Source organism: Odontesthes bonariensis, chromosome 3 (assembly GCF_027942865.1).
Source record: "Odontesthes bonariensis isolate fOdoBon6 chromosome 3, fOdoBon6.hap1, whole genome shotgun sequence".
NCBI classification, from domain to species: domain Eukaryota; kingdom Metazoa; phylum Chordata; class Actinopteri; order Atheriniformes; family Atherinopsidae; genus Odontesthes; species Odontesthes bonariensis.
This window is the reverse complement of record NC_134508.1, coordinates 44,508,510-44,529,298: the sequence shown is the minus strand read 5'-3', so window position 1 is coordinate 44,529,298 and position 20,789 is coordinate 44,508,510. Positions and strand designations below refer to the sequence as shown.

The 20,789-nt window shown below is 44.2% G+C and overlaps 1 protein-coding gene across 1 annotated transcript; it reads left to right on the top strand.

The window, feature by feature from the left end:
- The first annotated feature begins 378 nt into the window (after nt 1–378).
- On the top strand, nt 379–19,263 carry cyb561d1 (cytochrome b561 family, member D1). The gene is made up of 3 exons (XM_075461888.1): nt 379–712; nt 13,920–13,957; nt 16,135–19,263. The coding sequence occupies exons 1-3, from the start codon at nt 556–558 to the stop codon at nt 16,639–16,641; spliced, it is 702 nt and encodes a 233-aa protein (XP_075318003.1). The 5' UTR covers nt 379–555; the 3' UTR covers nt 16,642–19,263.
- The last annotated feature ends 1,526 nt before the right edge of the window (nt 19,264–20,789 follow it).

Genomic DNA, 20,789 nt, shown 5'->3' with positions numbered 1-20,789 from the left:
ACTGAAGTTACCTGTGCACCAGCAGCGCAATCTGAGTTTTTAAATCGGTGAAAATGGAGCTTATCCAGTGTTGCCTCCTTTGTCTTTACAGGCATGTGCATCCACACATCCGTGTGGAGTGACTTGCTCATTCACGCATTATTGAGCCTTTCTGTAAGAGAATTCTTCTTCTTTTATTGTAAATCCAGGGGCACCTTCCCCTGCTTTAGATTGGAGTGATTCCGGCAGCCAGTGAAAGCGGAAATACGTTAATGAGCAGCTGAGTGGAACAGAACACGCGCAGGGTGACATTATTTCCAGCTCACAGACCTCATGAATATATAAAGTAATGACGTCCCGCCGGCGGTCAGCGCGCTGCTGCTACCGGAAGTAGTCGCGGTTGTGTCGGTCGCTAACCTGACTCGGGTCGGTTTCCTCTTTATATTCGGCTCTTAGTTCTTCGATGCGATTATGCCGCTCGTGAAGCGTCTTTGTAGCACGCGCGCCGCGTGTCCCGCGCTCAAATCAACACTTTAATTATCCGGAGCGGGTGGGCACTTTGGTTGGGACAGCATCATGCCGTCTGACGTGGAGTACAGCCCGGTGGGAGAGGGGCTGGGGATGCGGGACTTCTGGCTCTACGTGTGGCTGCGTAGAGCGGCGGTGGTCTCCGCTCACGTCACCGGCGTGGGCCTGACCCTCATCATCTCCCTGCTGTCCAGACCCGGAACCAGTGAGTGCACGTGCATATGTGGACACAACGCGGTTATCACGTTCATTATTCAGCCGCGACTGAAAACATGGATCTGTTTTTAAAGCAGTTCGGTCGCGGAGGGATATAGGAATTAGGTGCTTCGAGTGAGGTCATCAGTGGCGAAAACGGCCTCTGTAGACTAGCTGTAGTGAAAATAGTCCCTTTGTATAGTTTTTGTTTTGGGAAATCCTGCGAAGCGAATAAATCAGATTAACTGTTTTAATAATCTGCGAATGCTTTTATGACCGATTGAAATGATTAGAAAATGCTCCTCCACATGCAGAACACCTGTCTAAAGATGGAAAGAGTGAGTTTCATTTCCAAAGTACAGGCGTGTGCACGAGAATAAAACATAATAAAACAAGAAATTGCTTCCTAAAGACAAGTCTTTGAGGAAGAAGACATGCATTCAGTTTGCTTCTGTGGGTGTATCTGGAAAAAAAAAAATACAAGATTAACTTTCAGAAGTTGTTTAAATTGGCCGTTAGTCTGGGTCACACATGGGACCATCACCAGTCACCATGGGTCACTTGACAAGAAAATGCTCCCAGCCACTTTTCAAGATGGCCGCCACCTTGGTCGAACAATTAAAGGATAACTGCGGTATTTTCAACATTAAGCCTCTTTTCTGAGTCGTCTGCAATGTTTTAGAACCCCCCCCTCTCCGCTTTTTTGATGTTTACTGCTGTCTCCTAGCCTGGGAATTCCCATGCTGCTTTGCGCTCGATTTCATTCTCACTGCAAAGTCAGCCTGGAAACCACCGCCCTTATTTTTGCCAGAGTTTGGGAACCAATCACAGAACGGGGGGGGGGGGGGGGGGCAGCAAGAAGATGACGACGTCTATGCGCTACACCGAAGCTTGTAGAGCGTTATTCCAACATGACAGCGGACACAACGTTACCGTTCGATGCAGCCTTAGAAAGTGTTTCGGAGTAGATTCACCCTAGGGTCATTTGAACCGTGACATCCAGCCAAGTAGCCCACCCGAAGTTTTTCCGATATTGGCTGAACATCAGCTGAGTTACTGAGTTATCCCGAATAGCTTAGTACAAGCGCTAACGGACCCTGGCAGTATCTCCAAAATTACCACACTAAAATCACATGCCATGACACCAAACTTCTACAGTAGCACAAATATGGTCTGTACTCACAAAACGATGCATTTGGAAGTTTGTACATAGTCCAGGAGTTTATTATTATCATCAACACAAGCCTGATAGCTTCTCTGCTGCTAAAGCTTTGTTGACGTCACTTCTGGGAGCTGGGAGCTTCAAAGTAAGATGAGGGTTGATCTACTACTGTAGACAACAAAGCAAGGCTGCTCAATTTCTCCATTATTAAAATAAATTCACAACTCTACAACATAAAAATTCATGTAGAATATAGCATATAGGCCTACTTTGTTGTCAATTTAAGTAGCTTAGAGCGCAAGTTTACTTTTATTTTACTTTTTTTTCTTCTTCCTCGTCGAATTTCTGTCGTCATCTGGTATAAGTGATACAATTGGCTATGAATCGCGCGCAAAGCAGCATGGGAAGAACCTGACGTCATTTGATAGACATTCGTAGCGCCCAATAAACGGCTCTAGGCATTCGTAAACCACGCCTCAAATACGAGAAAATGCACACCTAGTTCCCAGACCACCATCTCATCGAGATTGTGGACGCGTCAGCCAGGCTAGCTGTCTCCGGTATTTGCCTAATTTTGATTAATCTCAACCTGATTTCAGAACGGCAAGTCATGTGCATGTCCAAAAAGCACCATAAACGTACGTTTTCAAAATAATCAACTCACCGGAGTGGTTACTGGTGTGCACTGGTAATCCATATCATAACTTCTACAGTAGTACAAATATGGTCTGTACTCACAAAACGATGCATTTGGAAGTTTGAAAATAGTCCAGAGGTCCGTTTCACGTAGCAGGTTTAGTGAAAACTCTGAGTAGGTTAACTCTGAAATGAGGGAAACCCTGAGTTTTCCGTTTCACAAAGGGAGGTAACTCAACCCCGAGAAAGAGGGGTAACTCTAGCCTGTTTCACAAAGAGAGGTAACTTAACCTCTCGGTCAGTTACCGTAGTAACAGACTTTCTGAACCTAACCTGGTCGGGACCTAGCCTGGCTGACGCGTCCACAATCTCGATGAGATGGTGGTCTGGGAACTAGGTGTGCATTTTCTCGTATTTGAGGCGTGGTTTACGAATGCCTAGAGCCGTTTATTGGGCGCTACGAATGTCTATCAAATGACGTCAGGTTCTTCCCATGCTGCTTTGCGCGCGATTCATAGCCAATTGTATCACTTATACCAGATGACGACAGAAATTCGACGAGGAAGAAGAAAAAAAAGTAAAATAAAAGTAAACTTGCGCTCTAAGCTACTTAAATTGACAACAAAGTAGGCCTATATGCTATATTCTACATGAATTTTTATGTTGTAGAGTTGTGAATTTATTTTAATAATGGAGAAACTGAGCAGCCTTGCTTTGTTGTCTACAGTAGTAGATCAACCCTCATCTTACTTTGAAGCTCCCAGCTCCCAGAAGTGACGTCGACGCAGCTTTAGCAGCAGAGAAGCTATCAGGCTTGTGTTGATGATAATAATAAACTCCTGGACTATGTACAAACTTCCAAATGCATCGTTTTGTGAGTACAGACCATATTTGTACTACTGTAGAAGTTTGGTGTCATGGCATGTGATTTTAGTGTGGTAATTTTGGAGATACTGCCAGGGTCCGTTAGCGCTTGTACAAAGCTATTCGGGACACTCGGTAACTCAGCTGATGTTCAGCCAATATCGGAAAAACTTCGGGTGGGCTACTTGGCTGGATGTCACGGTTCAAATGACCCTAGGGTGAATCTACTCCGAAACACTTTCTAAGGCTGCATCGAACGGTAACGTTGTGTCCGCTGTCATGTTGGATTAACACTCTACAAGCTTCGGTGTAGCGCATAGACGTCGTCATCGTCTTGCTGCCCCCCCCGTTCTGTGATTGGTTCCCAAACTCTGGCAAAAATAAGGGCGGTGGTTTCCAGGCTGACTTTGCAGTGAGAATGAAATCGAGCGCAAAGCAGCATGGGAATTCCCAGGCTAGTCGGGACCAGGTTTTATTCAAGAAACCTCAAGTTTCTTTCTGTCTCCGCCCTCTTTCAGACACACACGCCATTTGATTTCCTCATTCATTCAGTCAGCAGAGCGAGTTCTTCTACTTCTAGAAGCTCATTAGGCACAGTAGGAGACGACTTTTTTCACCAACATGTCCTTTTGACAACGATCCCGTGGATGAAGGAGCAGCATTATTGCGCAGAGAATTAAACATTCGTCGGAGATGGTTATCAGACCGCGCATAGATTTTTGCATTTACAGATAATTAAGAAAAAAAAGACAAATAAATATTTGTATGAATAGGCTTAAAAAAGACATATATAGGCCTATTATATTTTATAAAGGCACTCGTGTCTTGGGGGTGGATTCCCTCCGGGGATTCCCTCAGCCACTTCCCTCCCGTTAGAGGTGGCGGTGCTGGGCACCACCCGTTTTACGGGCATCTGCCTTCTTTCTGTTGGCTCAGTAGAAGTCTGTGTTAGTTTAAATAGGCTTAATTATTTAACAGAACATGATGTAGATGATGACTCTAAATTGTCCTTCGGAGTGACTGTGAGTGTGTATGGTTGTTTGTCTGGTTTGTCTCTATGTGGCCCTGTGATGGACTGGCGGCCTGTCCAGGGTGTACCCCGCCTCTTGCCCATTGACTGCTGGGATAGGCTCCAGCCCCCCCGCGACCCGACTGACGGATTCAGCGGTGTATAGATAATGGATGGATGGATGGTATAGATGAGAAGACATAGTTTATGTGTGTGAAAACAGCATTATGTTGGGAATAAAATAACTGCACAGTCAAATAGCCACTTAATATTTACTTTACAGTGTAAAACATGATCAGAATGAGGTACCTCCATGCCGAGGTCTCACCTGTTTGAACAATGTTTTTATATTTCATCTTAAGCTGCTGCCAAGAGCGCTTCTCTCCTGCGGGATTGCACCTAAATGAAATAAATGAATGGGCTACCATTCAAGCAGTTTCCCTGTAATATTATTGTGATTGCAAAGGACTACATTTAAACTTACACTTTTGCTGCTGCAACGGTGTTGCACTTATTTCTAAAAACATATTGAAACTCGCCGTATGAGCGCATTAAGATTTCCAATTCGAGGTTGGTGAAAAACGTAGCCCCTCCTCTTCCCCGTTGCCAAGGTGACTCGTCGAATCGGGGCTCCATTGATGCTGGCTTTTTAAAGTTGTGGTGCACGCGCTAAACTCAAGGTGAACTTACTCAGAGTTGATTAACCTCACTCAAATCAGCGTTTCTGGAACCGAAAACTCAGAGTTTTCTATCTCAGAGTAGATCAACTCAGAGATCAGGAATAGACTCAGAGTTGGTTGAACCTGCTACGTGAAACGGACCCCTGATGTTTATTATTATCAACACAAGCCTGATAGCTTCTCTGCTGCTAAAGCTGCGTCGACGACACTTCCTTGATCTGGGAGCTTCAATGTAAGATGAGGGTTGATCTACTACTGTAGACAACAAAGCAAGGCTGCTCAATTTCTCCATTGATAAAATAAATTCACAACTCTACAACATAAAAATTCATAAAAAATCATGTAGAATATAGCATATACTTTGTTGTCTACAGTAGTAGATCAATCATCTCATCATCACCTCATCTTAAATTGATGATAGGTGGCACTGTACCCATTTCAACTGTTGCTAATAGAGCCACTTCCTGTTGACCTCTGCACCACCAACAACAACAACAGACTCAGGCATTGGAGAAAGATGGAGAACGCAGAGCAAGATGAAGCTACGTCCCTCTACATTTGGTCTGGGATGAGCTGCTTGTTGCACAAACTCGATGCCCAACGGAGCATTCTCCATCGTGCTTTTTGTTTCTTTCTGACGGCGACAACAACAGGAATATCGTCTCCTTTGACTTCTGGGTCACGACCCCGGGAAAACATCTGGAGCATGCGCAGAACCTCTCAGTGCCATGTAACCCCACTGACAGTGTTACTGACAATGGGATATTTAATTGTTCTGTATAAGCATAAACACCTACATTTAAAACACTCAAATCTACATCATTTTTTTCATGTTTTTTTTTTCTAATTAAGGTTAAAGGTAATAAAGAATATCAGCAGAAAGGGGTACCCTTTATCACCCTATGTTTCAAATCTTTATTCTTCATTCCTTTAATGTCAGCCTCATCAAGCAGCGTCAGTGGTTTGATTGCAGTAGCAAACGGATGGTGACAGGAGGCAACCTTGCTTTTTCCCTCGTGCTGCAATACAGTTGGAACTGAGATGAGAAATTGTGAAACCAGTTCACTGCCACTGGGAAAGAATGGAGCGCATTTAATCCAAGTCACTGGATGCAAGTGACTTGGATGTAAAATAGATAGATACAGTTTCTAAATGGCAGGCAACAAAAAGGAGAGAGTTTAAAAGAGTGAAATGAGCTGAATTCTAGAAGATTTTTCCTTAAATATTAGCGATAATTCTTATAGCCTCCTTCACATAGTAGGGACAGGAAAGCCATAGGTAAACAATCATTTAAATAAAAAAAACTAAATGGGAGAAAGCCGTTTGGTAACATAAAAAATATTATAAAATGGGGGGGGTACTTGGAATGGGACGGGGGCCGTTAGAGCAATAACGAAGCTGTTTAAGAGCTGTAACACTTTTTTATTTACATTATTAACTATTTACATTAACAACCAGTAGGTGTCGCAATTCAATGTTATCAATGCTGTCTTTTAATGTCTGAGCCTGGCAAAGCATTATTACTTCGGTTTAAAAAAAAAAAAAAAAATTTTTTTTTTTTTTTTTTTTGGGAACGTTGGCAAGGCGGCTGCCTTAACTATAATGCGCTGCGGGAAACACTGGAACCAGAACCAGGAAGGGTGGCCATCCGCCTCCACCAGCTGGGGTTTGAGAGGACAGAAAAGAGGGGACAACAAACACTGTAACACCATTCAAAGGATATCTGTTGGAACAGGGAAACACGAGTTAATGACCACAATGATGTCATATGTACATGGAAAGGAAAGAGAGCAGACTGAGGAGCAAGGCCGGATTAACCATATGGGCAATTGGGCAATTGCCCAGGGGCCCTCGACTTCTATGGGGCCCTGGGCAGTGACGGCACAAGCAAAATATCTGGTTATCTCTCGCGTATTAAACTGTCCACGGGAGCCGTTACGCTGCATCTGTAGTCTATGCGCCGCACAGAATCTCTGCCCCTGGCTGCCTGTGACTGTGACCATGAGCTGTGATTGGTCAGCCCGTATGAGGCGGGTTAAAGGTGACGCCAATCAACGTGCACTGAGCGGTTTCATGATGTCAAGCGCTTGTTCACAATTAGCAAACATGGAGAAGCTGAGTGGGAGCGCGAAACGGAAATTAAAAAAGGAGAAGGACATCAGAAACACAGAAAATTTAAAGTATATTCCAAAAATAGGTAACTTCTTCACTCCAGTAAATGTTACCAACTGTTCTAAGGTAGCTTCCATCAACAAGGACAGCTCAGCTAGCCAGGATATTTCTTCATTGCTGGCGCTAGCTAATGTCCACAGCCCAGAGGTTAGCAAAGAGCCCACGGCATCTTCAACCGACGGCCCAAATTCTGCTGCGAGTGCGACCGTTGAGGGAAGCGGTGATGGGCCTCGAGTCTCACCGCCATCTGAGCCGCTCATCGAGTCTGAGAGTTGCCCCTGTACCTCAACGCTTCTGCTACTCCCTGGGGATCCTGCACTGTGGGGACCGGTTACGGAGCAGAAGAAAGAGGCGGAAGAGGCGATCTCCCGGGGGCCTGCAGCTTTCCAGAACCGGACTGCTAAGTATCCGACATCGGTAAGAGAGTCCGGGCTTGGGAGTTGGACACGCTCCCTCACCAACGATGTGCTTAATTGTCGTCTCCCAAACAACCAAATTGTGCCAAGGGAATGGCTTCTTTACTCGCCATCAACTGGATCAGTTTATTGCTATGCCTGCAAACTCTTATCATCCCAAAAGCCTGCATTTGTCAGCGGATTCTGTGATTGGAAACATCCAGAGAGGATTAGTAATCATGAAAAGAGTGCAGAACTCAGACAAAACATGCTTTCTTTGTTGCACCGGTCTAAATTCGCATGCAGAGTTGACGCTTCTCTTGCCCGACAGTGTGAGCCAGAACAGCAGTACTGGAAAGAAGTCCTTCGACGTGTGGTTGCCGTTATTAAATTTTTGGGAGCGAGAGGACTGCCATTTCGAGGCGACAACGAGCTGCTGGGCTCCGCGCACAATGGGAACTATTTGGGACTGCTTGAACTGATCGCGGAGTTTGATCCCTTTTTAAAGGAGCACCTTGAGAAGCATGGCAATAAGGGCAGAGGTAGGCCATCTTACATGTCCTCAACTGTGTGTGAAGAATTTATTTCATTAATGGGTGACAAAACTAAGCAAGTGATAGCAGAGGAAATCAGACACGCTAAATATTTCTCTGTAATCGTTGATTCAACACCAGATTCAGCACACATAGATCAGCTCACATTTGTTTTTCGTTTTGTCAGTGCAGATGGCAGAGTCTTGGAAAGATTCATTGGGTTTGAGCCCATCCACAGCCACACAGGTGCAAGGCTAGCTAAATCTGTGATTGAAATGGTGCGAGGCTTGGGGTTAGACTTGTCAAACTGTCGTGGCCAAAGTTTTGATAATGCTAGCAATATGTCTGGCAAATACAGCGGCCTCCAGGCACACTTGAAAAAACAAAACCCACTAATTCATTATACACCGTGTGCTGCCCATTCGCTGAACCTCGTAGGTGTTAACAGTATTGATAATTGCTGTGAGGAGGTGAACTTATTTTTTGAACTGTTACAGTCCCTGTATAGATTTTGTAGCGCATCAACACACCGCTGGAATACAGTTTTTCATAACAGCGAACATTACATTAGATACATTCTAAAATCCCTCAGCAGCACTCGATGGAGTTGCAGAGCAGACTCCACAAAAGCTCTTAATGAAAATTACAGGGCAATCAGAGATACATTAGCCAAATTAGCTTCAGACTGTGATGAGAAAACACAAACCAAACTCGAAGCTGCTGCATTGGTCACAAAACTTGATAAACTTGAAACAGTAATAATGACTATGTTGTGGGACCGGGTACTGCATAGATTTAAGGCAACAAGTGACCAACTCCAAAGGAGCGACATGGATTTAGCTACTGCTCTTGGCCTTTTGCGGTCACTGCATTCATATGTTGGCTCTCTACGAGAACAGTTTGCTGAGCTCGAAGAATCCGCGCGCACTATTAGTGCCACACAAAACTATAAATTTGACACTCGACGTGTGAGAAAAAGAAAGAAATTTGCAGACGAGTCTAGTGATGACAGTGAAGTAGCTTTTACTGATAGTAGTCAGAGATTTAAGGTTGAAACATATCATGTCATCATTGACAGACTTTGTTCGTGCCTATCCAAGCGCATCGAAGCCTACACACATGTGTGTGACCTCTTTGGAGTTTTATTTGAGGGACTGCAATGATTGTGATGTGCGTGAAAGAGCTGCTAAACTGTGCTCCACTTATCCGACAGATTTAGATGGTTCCTTGTCAGACGAACTTCTTCAGTTCAAGCACTTTGTGCAGAATGAGACTTCACCTGTACAGCTGCTGCAAGCTCTTGAGAGACATGGACTTAAGACAACATTTCCAAATGTTTATGTTGCACTAAGACTGTTTTTAACCTTGCCTGTGTCTAACTGTGAGGGTCAGAGGTCGTTTTCTGTTTTGAAACGAGTTAAAAATGAGCTGAGGACCACAATGTCACAGACACGGCTCTCTGCACTTTCTCTCTTGGCCATCGAACATGAACTTGTTAGTACCCTTGATTTTGAAGATATTGTACACCAGTTTGCTAGCCTGATAAACCAGCCTAAATGGATTGGATGTCTAATTTAGTCTGGCTCCGATGAATGGATACAACGGAACATTGTTGATGAGCACAACCCGTTGTCTTTCAAACCGTGTCTGTGCCTATAGGCCAACGCTCTGACCAATCAGCGCAACTGACTGTGACGTAGTAAGCGCGACAGAAAGCTTTGGTGGGAGGGGACTGTATGTAAACAAGTGAAGCAACTTCAGCAAGGCTGAATCAAACGAGTGCTGTTCCATTGCCGCCGCCATCTTTCTTGTTGTGCTTTCGCTTCCACTGCCCAACGTCGCACTGCTCTGTCGTCACTCCCTCAAAACCCCGCCCCAGAACCCTCTGCCCCGCCCGCGTTGATTCAAAACACATCTCTGCGTTGTGATTGGTTTAGTTGCCATTTGCCAGATTCAGGGCAGTATTTTCATAATGAAAAGTGGTTTGAAGCCAGACCCAACCGCAGGCAAAACATTTTGCCGTCCAGCAGTTGGCGCTGGTTTTCCAGGCTACCAGTTTGCACATTCAAAGTCCGGAAAAATGCCAGTGTAAGAAGTTTGCTAAATTAAATCAAGCATTTCAAATTTAAACATGCACTTCCCCATTATTTAAGATTAAATTTGTTTTGTCTTGTCTAATTGAGAGAAAATGACAGATTTCCAAATGTTATTTTGCATTAAAATGTTTAACCCTTGCCAGTCTTGTTGAGTTGTGATGTGACAAGTTAAAATTATACAGATGATACTGCAGATACTGCATTTTATTTATTTTTTCCTTGTGGTGGCTCCATGGAAATGCTGTAAATAGTTTATTGTTGTTGAGAGAAAACAGGCAGATTTCAAAATGTTTATATTGCACTATAACTAGATTGTTCTTGTCTTGTCTGTGGACTTCCTCTGTGATGGCTTTATCAGTTCAATACATCTGTGTTGGGAATATGTGTTGTTAAATAAATATTGGATGCTTTGAAAGTGATTGCTTATTTATTTTTTTGTGAAAATGGAGGACACTGCCTTCCCTCTCTATGTAGTGGGTCAATTTTGCCAGATTATACTGATGCTGATGTGCTTTGTTTTCATAACATCGTATGTGAGTGAGTGACCTTGATAAGAGGACGTAGTTCTGTATTTTGTCAGATTATGGTGATCCTGGGGTCGTGATCATGGGGCCCTTGAATATTGTTGCCCAGGGTATAGCAAAGTGTTAATCTGGCCCTGCTGAGGAGAGGTGCATCATGGGAGCTCCCCCAGCAGTCTGGGCCTATAGCAGCTTAACTATGGGATGTTTCAGGATCACCTGAGCCATCCCTAACTATAAGCTTTATCAGAAAGGAAAGTTTTAAGCCGGGTCTTAAAAGTGGAAAGGGTGTCTGCTTCCGGAAGCCAAACTGGCAGCTGGTTCCACAGAGAGGGGCCTGATAACTGAAGGCTCTGCCTCCCATTCTACTTTTAGAAACTCTGGGAACCTCAAGTAAACCTGCAGTTTGGGAACGAAGTGCTCTGTTAGGAAAATATCTTACAATGAGATCTTTAAGATATGATGGAGCTCGGTCATTAAGAGCTTTATATGTAAGGAGAAGAATCTTAAATTCTATTCTGAATTTAACAGGGAGCCAATGAAGAGAAGCTAAAACTGGAGAAATATGATCTCTCCTGTTAGTTCTCATCAAAACTCTGGCTGCAGCATTTTGGATCAGCTGGAGGCTTTTCAGAGAATATGTGGGACAGCCCAATAATAAAGAATTACAGTAGTCCAATCCTGAAGTAACAAATGCATGAATTAGTTTTTCTGCATCACTCTGAGACAAGATGTTCCTGATTTTAACAATATTACGAAGGTGAAAGAAGGCAGTCCTAGAAACCTGTTTTATATGCGAGTCAAATGATAAGTTCTGGTCAAAAATAACTCCAAGGTTCCTCACTGTAGAACTAGAAGCCAAGGAAATACCATCTAAAGTAACTATATAGCTAGACAGTTTCTCCCTGAAACGCTCAGGTCCAAAGATAACGACTTCAGTTTTGTCTGAATTTAGAAGCAGACAGTTCTGAGTCATCCAGGTCTTTATGTCTTTAAGACATGCTTGTAGTCTGACCAACCTATTGGGTTCATCTGGTTTTATAGATAAGTACAGCTGAGTATCATCAGCATAGCAATGGAAATTTATGCCATGCTGTCTAATAATGTTACCTAATGGAAGCATGTATAAAGTGAAAAGAATCGGTCCAAGCACAGAACCCTGGGGAACTCCATGACTTACTCTGGTGTGTGAGGAAGATTCTTCATTTACAAGAACAAACTGAAATCTATCAGATAAATATGACTTAAACCAGCCTAATGCAGTTCCTTTAATCCCAATAACATGTTCAAGTCTGTGTAATAAGATACTGTGATCGACCGTTTCAAATGCAGCACTGAGATCCAACAGGACAAGCACAGACACAAGTCCGCTATCAGAGGCTAAGAGGAGATCATTGGTAACTTTCAGCAGTGCAGTTTCTGTGCTATGATGCACTCTGAATCCTGACTGAAACTCTTCAAACAGATTATTTCTGTGTAAGTGATCACAAAGCTGAGCTGCAACTATTTTTTCAAGAACTTTAGACATAAAAGGGAGATTGGATATAGGTCTATAATGAGCCAACACTTCTGAATCAAGAGTAGGTTTTTTAAGTAAAGGTTTAATTACAGCAACCTTAAAAGGCTGAGGTACATATCCTGTCAACAAAGACAGATTGATCAAATCCAATATGGAAGTGTCAATTAATGGGAAAACCTCCTTGAACAGTCTGGTTGGGATTGGGTCTAAAACACAAGTTGATGGTTTAGAAGAGACTATTGCTGTTGTTAGTTCAGAGAGATCAACTGGGCAGAAGCCGTCTAAATACAAATCAGGTTCTAAAGATACTTCTAAAGCTGCTGTACTTGATGATACATCACTGATAATAGTGGGAAGGACTCCATCAATCTTCTCTCTGATAGAAACAATTTTATTAATAAAGAAGCTCATGAAATCATCACTGCTGAGAGTTAAAGGAATAACTGGCTCAGCAGAGCTCGGACTCTTAGTCAGACTGGCTACAGTGCTGAAGAGAAACCTGGGATTATTCTTATTCTCTTCTATCAATGATGAATAATAAGCAGTTCTAGCTTTACGAAGGGCTTTCTTATACATTATTAAACTATCTTTCCAGACTAACTGAGACTCTTCTAAATTAGAGGAACGCCACTGTCTCTCCAGCTTTCTTGCAGTCTGCTTTAAAGCACGCAGCTGTGAATTATACCAAGGAGCCAGCCTCTTCTGACTGATTACCTTCCTTTTCAGAGGGGCAACATTGTCCAGTGCTGTACGCATTGAAACTATAGTGCTGTCAACAAGAGAGTCAAGTGCTGCTGGAGTAAAGTTTAGGTAGTCGTCCTCTGTCATATCTGCACATGGCAGTGAAGAAAAGGATGATGGAATTAATTCTTTAAATCTGGTTACAGCATCCTCTGATAGACACCTTCTATATGTAAATTTCTTCTCAGAAACTGTATAGTCAAGTAATGTAAACTCAAAGGTTATCAGAAAATGGTCAGATAAGACAGAGTTATGAGGGAACACTGTTAACTGTTCACTCTCAATGCCATAAGTCAGCACAAGATCACAAGGGTGTGATTAAGGCAGTGAGTCGGTCTGTGAACACTCTGAGAAAATCCAATAGAGTCCAATATAGAATTAAAGTTCATATTCAGGCTGTCATTTTCAACATCTACATGAATATTAAAGTCACCCACTACAATGACTTTATCTGTACTCAGCACTAACTGGGATAAAAACTCTGAGAATTCAGACAGAAACTCAGAATAAGGGCCAGGTGGACGATACACAACAACAAACACAAGAGGTTTCTGGGATTTCCACTTTGCGTGGGAAAAACTGAGAATCAGAGATTCAAAAGAGCTCAAACTAATCTTGGGTCTGGGACTGATGAGTAACCCTGATCTGAAAATAGCTGCCACTCCTCCTCCTCTGCCTGTGGTTCCAGGAACGTGAACATTTAAACAGTCAGAGGGAGTTGATTCAGGTTCTGTGCTCTGTATAATTTAAATGTTGTTTTACATGGTAAAAGGGTAAAAAGAACCTAACAGAAACCCTGCTATGTTCTCAATGGAACTTCAATAGTTATTTTAGTTGTTTTTTTTCACAGTAAAATGCTTACTGGTGTTTTTTTGTTTGTTTGTTTCAGGTCTGTTTTCTTGGCATCCAGTGTGTATGTCTGTTGCTGTAAGTCTCCAATTCTTCACACACACACACACACACACACACACACACACACACACTTCTTTTTATGTTCCCATGGGGATTTTCACTCTATGACGCCTTCACCCAAACCTAATTCTAACTCTACTTTACATAACCTCAACTCCCATCTCTCTTTCACTGTCCTTTTTCTTTTTTTTGACCCTCCCTCCAAGTTTTAACTTCTCAAAAATCCCCATAAACTGATGTGCTTTCAGATTTTGTGTCCCAACCTAAACACGCACACACATATCTTCTCTAGTAGTCATGGGGTCGGTATGTTAAGCTTAAGCAAAATTCTCAGTGTTTCACCGTGTTTGTGGTCTAGCAGGAGCTGGCTTACTTATTAATTCAATTCAGTTTTATTTATATAGCGCCAAATTACGTCATTTTCAATAATACAGTCCAATTCAAGCCAATTCACACCTACGTCAGATGTGTTGCTATGGAACCCAGAACAGACCCGACCTCGGAGGAGGAGCTAAAATGGTTATAGGAACTGAGGGCGATGGTCCCGAGTTCCTGTATGTGCGAATGAGGGAGAAAACGGCCCCGCGGATTAAAAGGTTATTAGAACTGCCAAAGGTTCTTACAGTCCGAATGCGGCTATGGATGCTTAAAAATGGTCCCCGCATTGGGGTTAGTTTCACCTGGGACAACAAAATTCGGTACACTCATTCATCATGCCCAGACGCACAAAAAAGTCTCATGTCGCCATGGTCCCACGTCCACAGGAAGGCGGCCATTTTAGATGGAAAGTGAGTTTTCGTGCCATTTTTGACTGATTCCACGCCTCTCATATGATCGAACTCCTCCTACAGATTTAATGCTACAGACTTCAAACTTGGCCAGGTTACTCTTAAGACATGGGGGGAAAAATCATGGAGAAACTTTTCTAAACTCTGAACGGTATGGGCGTGGCCAGGCGATTAAAATCGTGTGATGGCGTTTGTGATTTGAAAGCCTTATCATCATCGCAAAGTCATGAAACTTGGCACACACGTCCACCCTGTCGACCTCGTACGTATGTAAAGGGTATCGTGTGTGGGCGGAGCAAAATGGCTCAGTGGCGCCCCTTAGAAATGTTCAAAAACCCCTCCGCATTGGGGTTATTATGTGCTCGTACGTACGCAGAGGGTATCGTGCGTGTGGGCAGAGCTGCAGCCCCAACGTACGCACATCCCAACGTACGCACATCCCAACGTACGCACATCCCAACGTACGCACATCCCAACGTACGCACATCTTGGTCCCGCTTAACGCTGCTTGCAGCTTTCTGGTTGGCTTTGTTCTTAAACATTATGCACTCATATTCTGTATTTCACAAAACAATCTATGTTTCAATTTCATACTTGTCCTCTCTACTCATAATACACAATGTATGTCCTTCAATGGTCCGAGACTTTAAGATGGCATAACTGGACTTAATAACTGGGACACATGAAGCTTCTCTTGTCAGATAGGTCTGGTACATTAGATACACGCCTAAAACAACACTCACACACGTTGTTTATCACATCCAAAGATCATGATGTGGACAGTGGTTGGCCTGCTCATGTCACTAATAACTGGCCAATTATACTCTGTCACATGTAAGTACAACCTCTGTGAGATAAATATGAAACATGTAGCGGACTGCACGTTAAAAATGGGTTTAGAATTTAATTTCCCTTTGTTGGGGAACCACCTCCCAGATTAGAATTTTGAGAGGAAAATAGTTAAAGTTATAAGAAAGAGTCTTCACTGAAGATGAGTTCTATTTCATATGACATGACAGGACTTTTTTTTTCTTCGTACAAGCAATAAATCGTTTAAACAAAAAAAAAAAAGACACGTGGGAAATTTTAGTGAATATTATTGAAGCAAGGGCAAATTATGGTCTGTGGTGGAATAAGCCAAATGCAATGCTTTAGTGACAATTTCCTCCACTGTATGAAGTCAATAAACTGTGTGTGTGAACATATAGTTCATGATTAGTATTTTGAATAGTCTTTCATCATTGTTTCTCATCACATCACTTCTTCTTCCATGTATGATTGTAGCTGATGCAGAGCCCCACTGTACATGATGAAGAAAATACAGATCTTTGTTCATTAACGTCTGCCTAAGCACACCACGACATCAGTGTTACTCACTTCCACGTGTCCTCTTGGTCTTTGCAGTACTGTCTGTGCATGACTGAAGGCATCCTCCTCTTCTCAGCTGAGGGATCTCCTTTCTGCTTCAAATCTCGAAAGGGTAAAGTCCGTCTTCACTGGTTGTGTCAGGCTCTGGTACTGGTGTCTGCAGCCACTGGACTGGGCTTCATGGTGGCCAGCAAAAATGTGTCGGAGCTGCCCCACCTGATCACCTGGCACAGCCTGCTGGGCTCCTGCACGCTGGCTGCCAGCCTGCTTCAAGCAGCTTGTGGCATCTGTGTGGTCTTCCATAAGCAGCTGCGTCTCTCCTCCCCCCCACCCAGACTCAAGCTGTACCACGCCACCTGTGGACTGGTGGTCTACCTGCTGGCTACAGTCACAGTCATGTCAGCCATGTTCTCAGACTGGTTCCAGGCCACGGTGAAAGGAATGGCGTGGTGGGCTTTCCTGCTGCTGCCCCTCTTCACTGCCCTGGTGGTGATGAACCAGATCACTAATGCCCACCTGCCACGCAAGAAGGTTACTAGCTAGGTAGCATGTGGCACGGATACGACTGGCTTCGTTCTGACTGTGGTAATATTGGATTTTACTCCGAGGCTCAGAGATTTAGATGGAGGAGTCATTGAGTGCTGCAGATATTATCTGAGTATTATAAGAGTTTCGTGTAAGTGGCTGTCCTGTAAACGGTGGAAGGACACAAGCACAGGACGTCTGTCCTCTTTCTGAAAGGAGGTTTACCAGTCATGGATTAGGCCTCACTGCTTGAGAGGTCATTAGAACCAGAGACATCTTATTGGGTAAAGAGGCAGAGTCCAGGTGGAATCACCCGAGCTCACAATCAGGAAGTTTCTGCACTGTTGTCAGACTTTTACCCTCAACTCGTCACACAGTTTATTTCCCCTCAAATCAATGTGTTGGAAGAAGAAGTGAAGTTATTTGGTGCAGGTGTTGCAAACATAATTAAGTTTATTTGTTTGTTTTATTTTCTTTTCTTTTTTTATCAATAATATGTAGAAATAGTTTTCTAAGTACCTTCACGACACTGCATTGGATCCCAGAGTTTTACACAAACAAAACCAGGGAACAGTGTAAAAGGTGGGATGGAACTCCTGAGAAGAGAAGGTCGTCTGCATGTCTGCTGCCCACGTGGAGGAAGTTTTGCACTACCTTTGAAATGAAAGCATGTCTCAAACACTCTGTAGTCTTGGATCTAAAGTGAAGTGATCTAAAGCAGTGAAGATGCTGTGGATGGTTTTATTTTGTCTAATTTATTGATTAATCATGTATTTTGTGTTGTATCTTTGGAGTGTTTGAAAGAGCCGACATGAAGGATCCATTACCGGCAGCTGGCATCAGCAGACGGTGCTGCTGGATTCATTTTCGCTCTGTTGTCTAATTGCTTTGTGACTACACTGCTAACAGGCGAACAGCATCATGTTCCAGTGGGCTGTGCAACTACAACTTTTAGTTGATGAAAGTGAAACTCTTAGCTTCAGTTAGAGCCGTCTTCTGCTGAATGGTGCAGCTTTTAATGGAGTGTGACTCCAAGAGTAGGAACCATTTCTGCAGTGATTGTAAACCAATGAAACCTATGAGGAGAAAGTTTTGTTTTGCACATTGTTCAGAAATGACCAGTCAGGGATTCTGATGCACAGAACCTTTTCAGTGGGAATGGTTTCTTAACAGGCCGTTTGTGTTATTAACTTATGTTAGAAGTCCACGTTGCCCTCTGGTGTATGAAGTGCTCATGCTGTGCATGTGTGAGCCCTCATCTTCTGTGGTCAACTCTTTGTTTGGGTTTGCTGTTCTAATGTGTGTGAAACACTGTCTGTACCACCACTGTCATTTATGGACCAATTTCATTATTTCTTGCAAGAGAGAAGCTCCAGAGTTGCACAATCTGCTCAGTATCTCTGCAGAATAGTTCTGTTTATAAAGAGCATGACCTCTGACCCTTAAAGGGACACTATGTAATAAATTAAGTCATTTATTAGCTCAAATCAACATACTCATTCATAAATTAGTCTTCATTGGTGTAAAATGATCTCTGTCAAAAATCTCACTTATCCTCCTGAGTGAAGAATAACTTGTCTGTATCTACATAGAGCGGGCAAGCTCTATGGAGGCTGCCATGTCCTTCCGGTCTATGAAAAACGACGAAGTGCCGAGAGGCACATAAAGCACTTTGAATCACGTTTTCACCAACACCAGGCCTGCAAGCGGAAATGACGTCATTTTGAAGCCACATCCGCCGAACGGCTTATTACTGGCGCTAATGGTAAATAGATTTTATCTGGTAAGTGATCCCACTAATAATGCATTGATTGTTACCAAACTTCTGCCGTAGTACACATAGGCTCTTAACTCACAAAACGAGGCATTAGAAAGTTTGTAAGTTTACCGGGAGTTTATTTAAAAGAACACTTTCCAGATAGCAACTACACACTGCTGCTAACGCTACCGCTGCGTCGACGTCACTTCTGGTAACTCCCGGAATATGACTAATTGCATTGCTTGCACACCAAAGGCTATGTCAACTTATGTTATCTGACATGTTATCTGTCATCTGTATTTATAGTGTTGTTGTATGTGTGTTATGTAATCCTTTGTACTGTGTGTATTGATGTCTTTTTGTTTGTATGGACCTTGAGTCTGAATCTGTAGCTTCTTGAATCTCGACACATACCGCCTGCCGTAGTTCAACAAGTTGCAGCGCACATTTGAAAACGCGAGGCGCTAGAGAGCAAATTCATTCGACTTTGCAAAATAAAATTGCACCTCTAGATGGGGGAAGAAATTACAAAGTGTCCCTTTAAGCCTGACTGAATCAGATTTGGCTTCCTCCGAAGTCATTCCTCTGACAAGTAATGCCATTTGACATAAAGACTCAAAACTGTCTACCTATTCCAGCAGACAGGACAGGCTGATTCAGGGAGCCGTGCAAAGGCAGCTGCAGGCTGTTATTTCAACCCGCAGCAGTCCGATGATGCTGGAGCATCTGATGATGCTGGAGCATCTGATGCAGCTGGAGCATCTGATGCAGCTGGAGCAGCTGATGCAGCTGGAGCATCTGATGCAGCTGGAGCAGCTGATGCAGCTGGAGCATCTGATGCAGCTGGAGCATCTGATGCATCTGATGCAGCTGGAGCATCTGATGCATCTGATGCAGCTGGAGCATCTGATGCAGCTGGAGCAGCTGATGCAGCTGGAGCAGCTGATGCAGCTGGAGCAGCTGATGCAGCTGGAGCATCTGATGCAGCTGGAGCAGCTGATGCAGCTGGAGCATCTGATGCAGCTGGAGCAGCTGATGCAGCTGGAGCAGCTGATGCAGCTGGTGCATCTGATGCAGCTGGAGCATCTGATGCAGCTGGAGCAGCTGATGCAGCTGGAGCATCTGATGCAGCTGATGCAGCTGGAGCATCTGATGCAGCTGGAGCAGCTGATGCAGCTGATGCATCTGATGCATCTGATGCAGCTGGAGCATCTGATGCAGCTGATGCATCTGATGCATCTGATGCAGCTGGAGCAGCTGATGCAGCTGATGCATCTGATGCATCTGATGCATCTGATGCAGCTGGAGCATCTGATGCAGCTGGAGCATCTGATGCAGCTGGAGCATCTGATGCAGCTGATGCATCTGATGCATCTGATGCAGCTGGAGCATCTGATGCAGCTGGAGCAGCTGATGCAGCTGATGCATCTGATGCATCTGATGCAGCTGGAGCATCTGATGCAGCTGATGCATCTGATGCAGCTGATGCAGCTGGTGCATCTGATGCATCTGATGCAGCTGGAGCATCTGATGCAGCTGGAGCAGCTGATGCAGCTGATGCATCTGATGCAGCTGATGCATCTGATGCAGCTGGAGCAGCTGATGCAGCTGGAGCATCTGATGCATCTGATGCATCTGATGCAGCTGGAGCAGCTGATGCAGCTGGAGCAGCTGAAGCAGCTACTTAGCGTTGGTACCGAGCCTCAGGCAGCACGCCCTACTTCCTGTCGTACTCGTGACCAGCTGCTGCAGGCAGACACAAAGCAGGTCCACTCTGTTCTCAGAAAACTTCTTCAACCTCTTACCAGAGCCAAGATGTGTCCATTCATCTTCTTTACCAGCTTTCCACTGATCAGCCATAACATTAAAACCACTGACAGGTAAAGTGAGCCACACTTCTCATAATGATCCAGTGGCGTGTTCTGATCCTGGGACTCACATGTAAGGCAACCCCAGACAGCCCTGAGCCCGCAGGAAGGGCTTAAAAAGCCCATGAGAGCCCGAGCTGTTCCCTGACCCAGATAGAGATCCGATGGGATCTAAACCTCAACACACAGACACCCCCCTCCTCACTGTTTTGGCAGGATGAGGAGAGCTTGCGCTACCTTAGACAAGTGGTCATAATTTTATGGCTGATCGATATATGTAATCCAGGATCGTGGGGGATACTACACCCAGTTCCACCTGCCATCGGGCGGAGGGCAGCGTACACCCGGACAGACTGACTGTCCATCACAAGTGAGAGCAGCTGAGAGTGGGACCAGGAGCCCCGTCACTGTGTTAACCCCCACCCCCAGCCCCACCCCACCGCACCCCCACCTCCACCCCACCCCCACCCCCATCCCCACCCCCACCTCCACCTGTCTGCTGTTCGAGTCCTCTCAGAGCTCTGACTGGATGCAGGTTG

Bases quoted from the DNA above. Each gene is read 5' to 3' on its own strand.
- cyb561d1 (XM_075461888.1), top strand. From the start codon at position 556: ATGCCGTCTGACGTGGAGTACAGCCCGGTGGGAGAGGGGCTGGGGATG. The intron at 713-13,919 runs GTGAGTGCACGT...TGTTTGTTTCAG, and splicing joins GCTGTCCAGACCCGGAACCA to GTCTGTTTTCTTGGCATCCA. The intron at 13,958-16,134 runs GTAAGTCTCCAA...TGGTCTTTGCAG, and splicing joins CAGTGTGTATGTCTGTTGCT to TACTGTCTGTGCATGACTGA.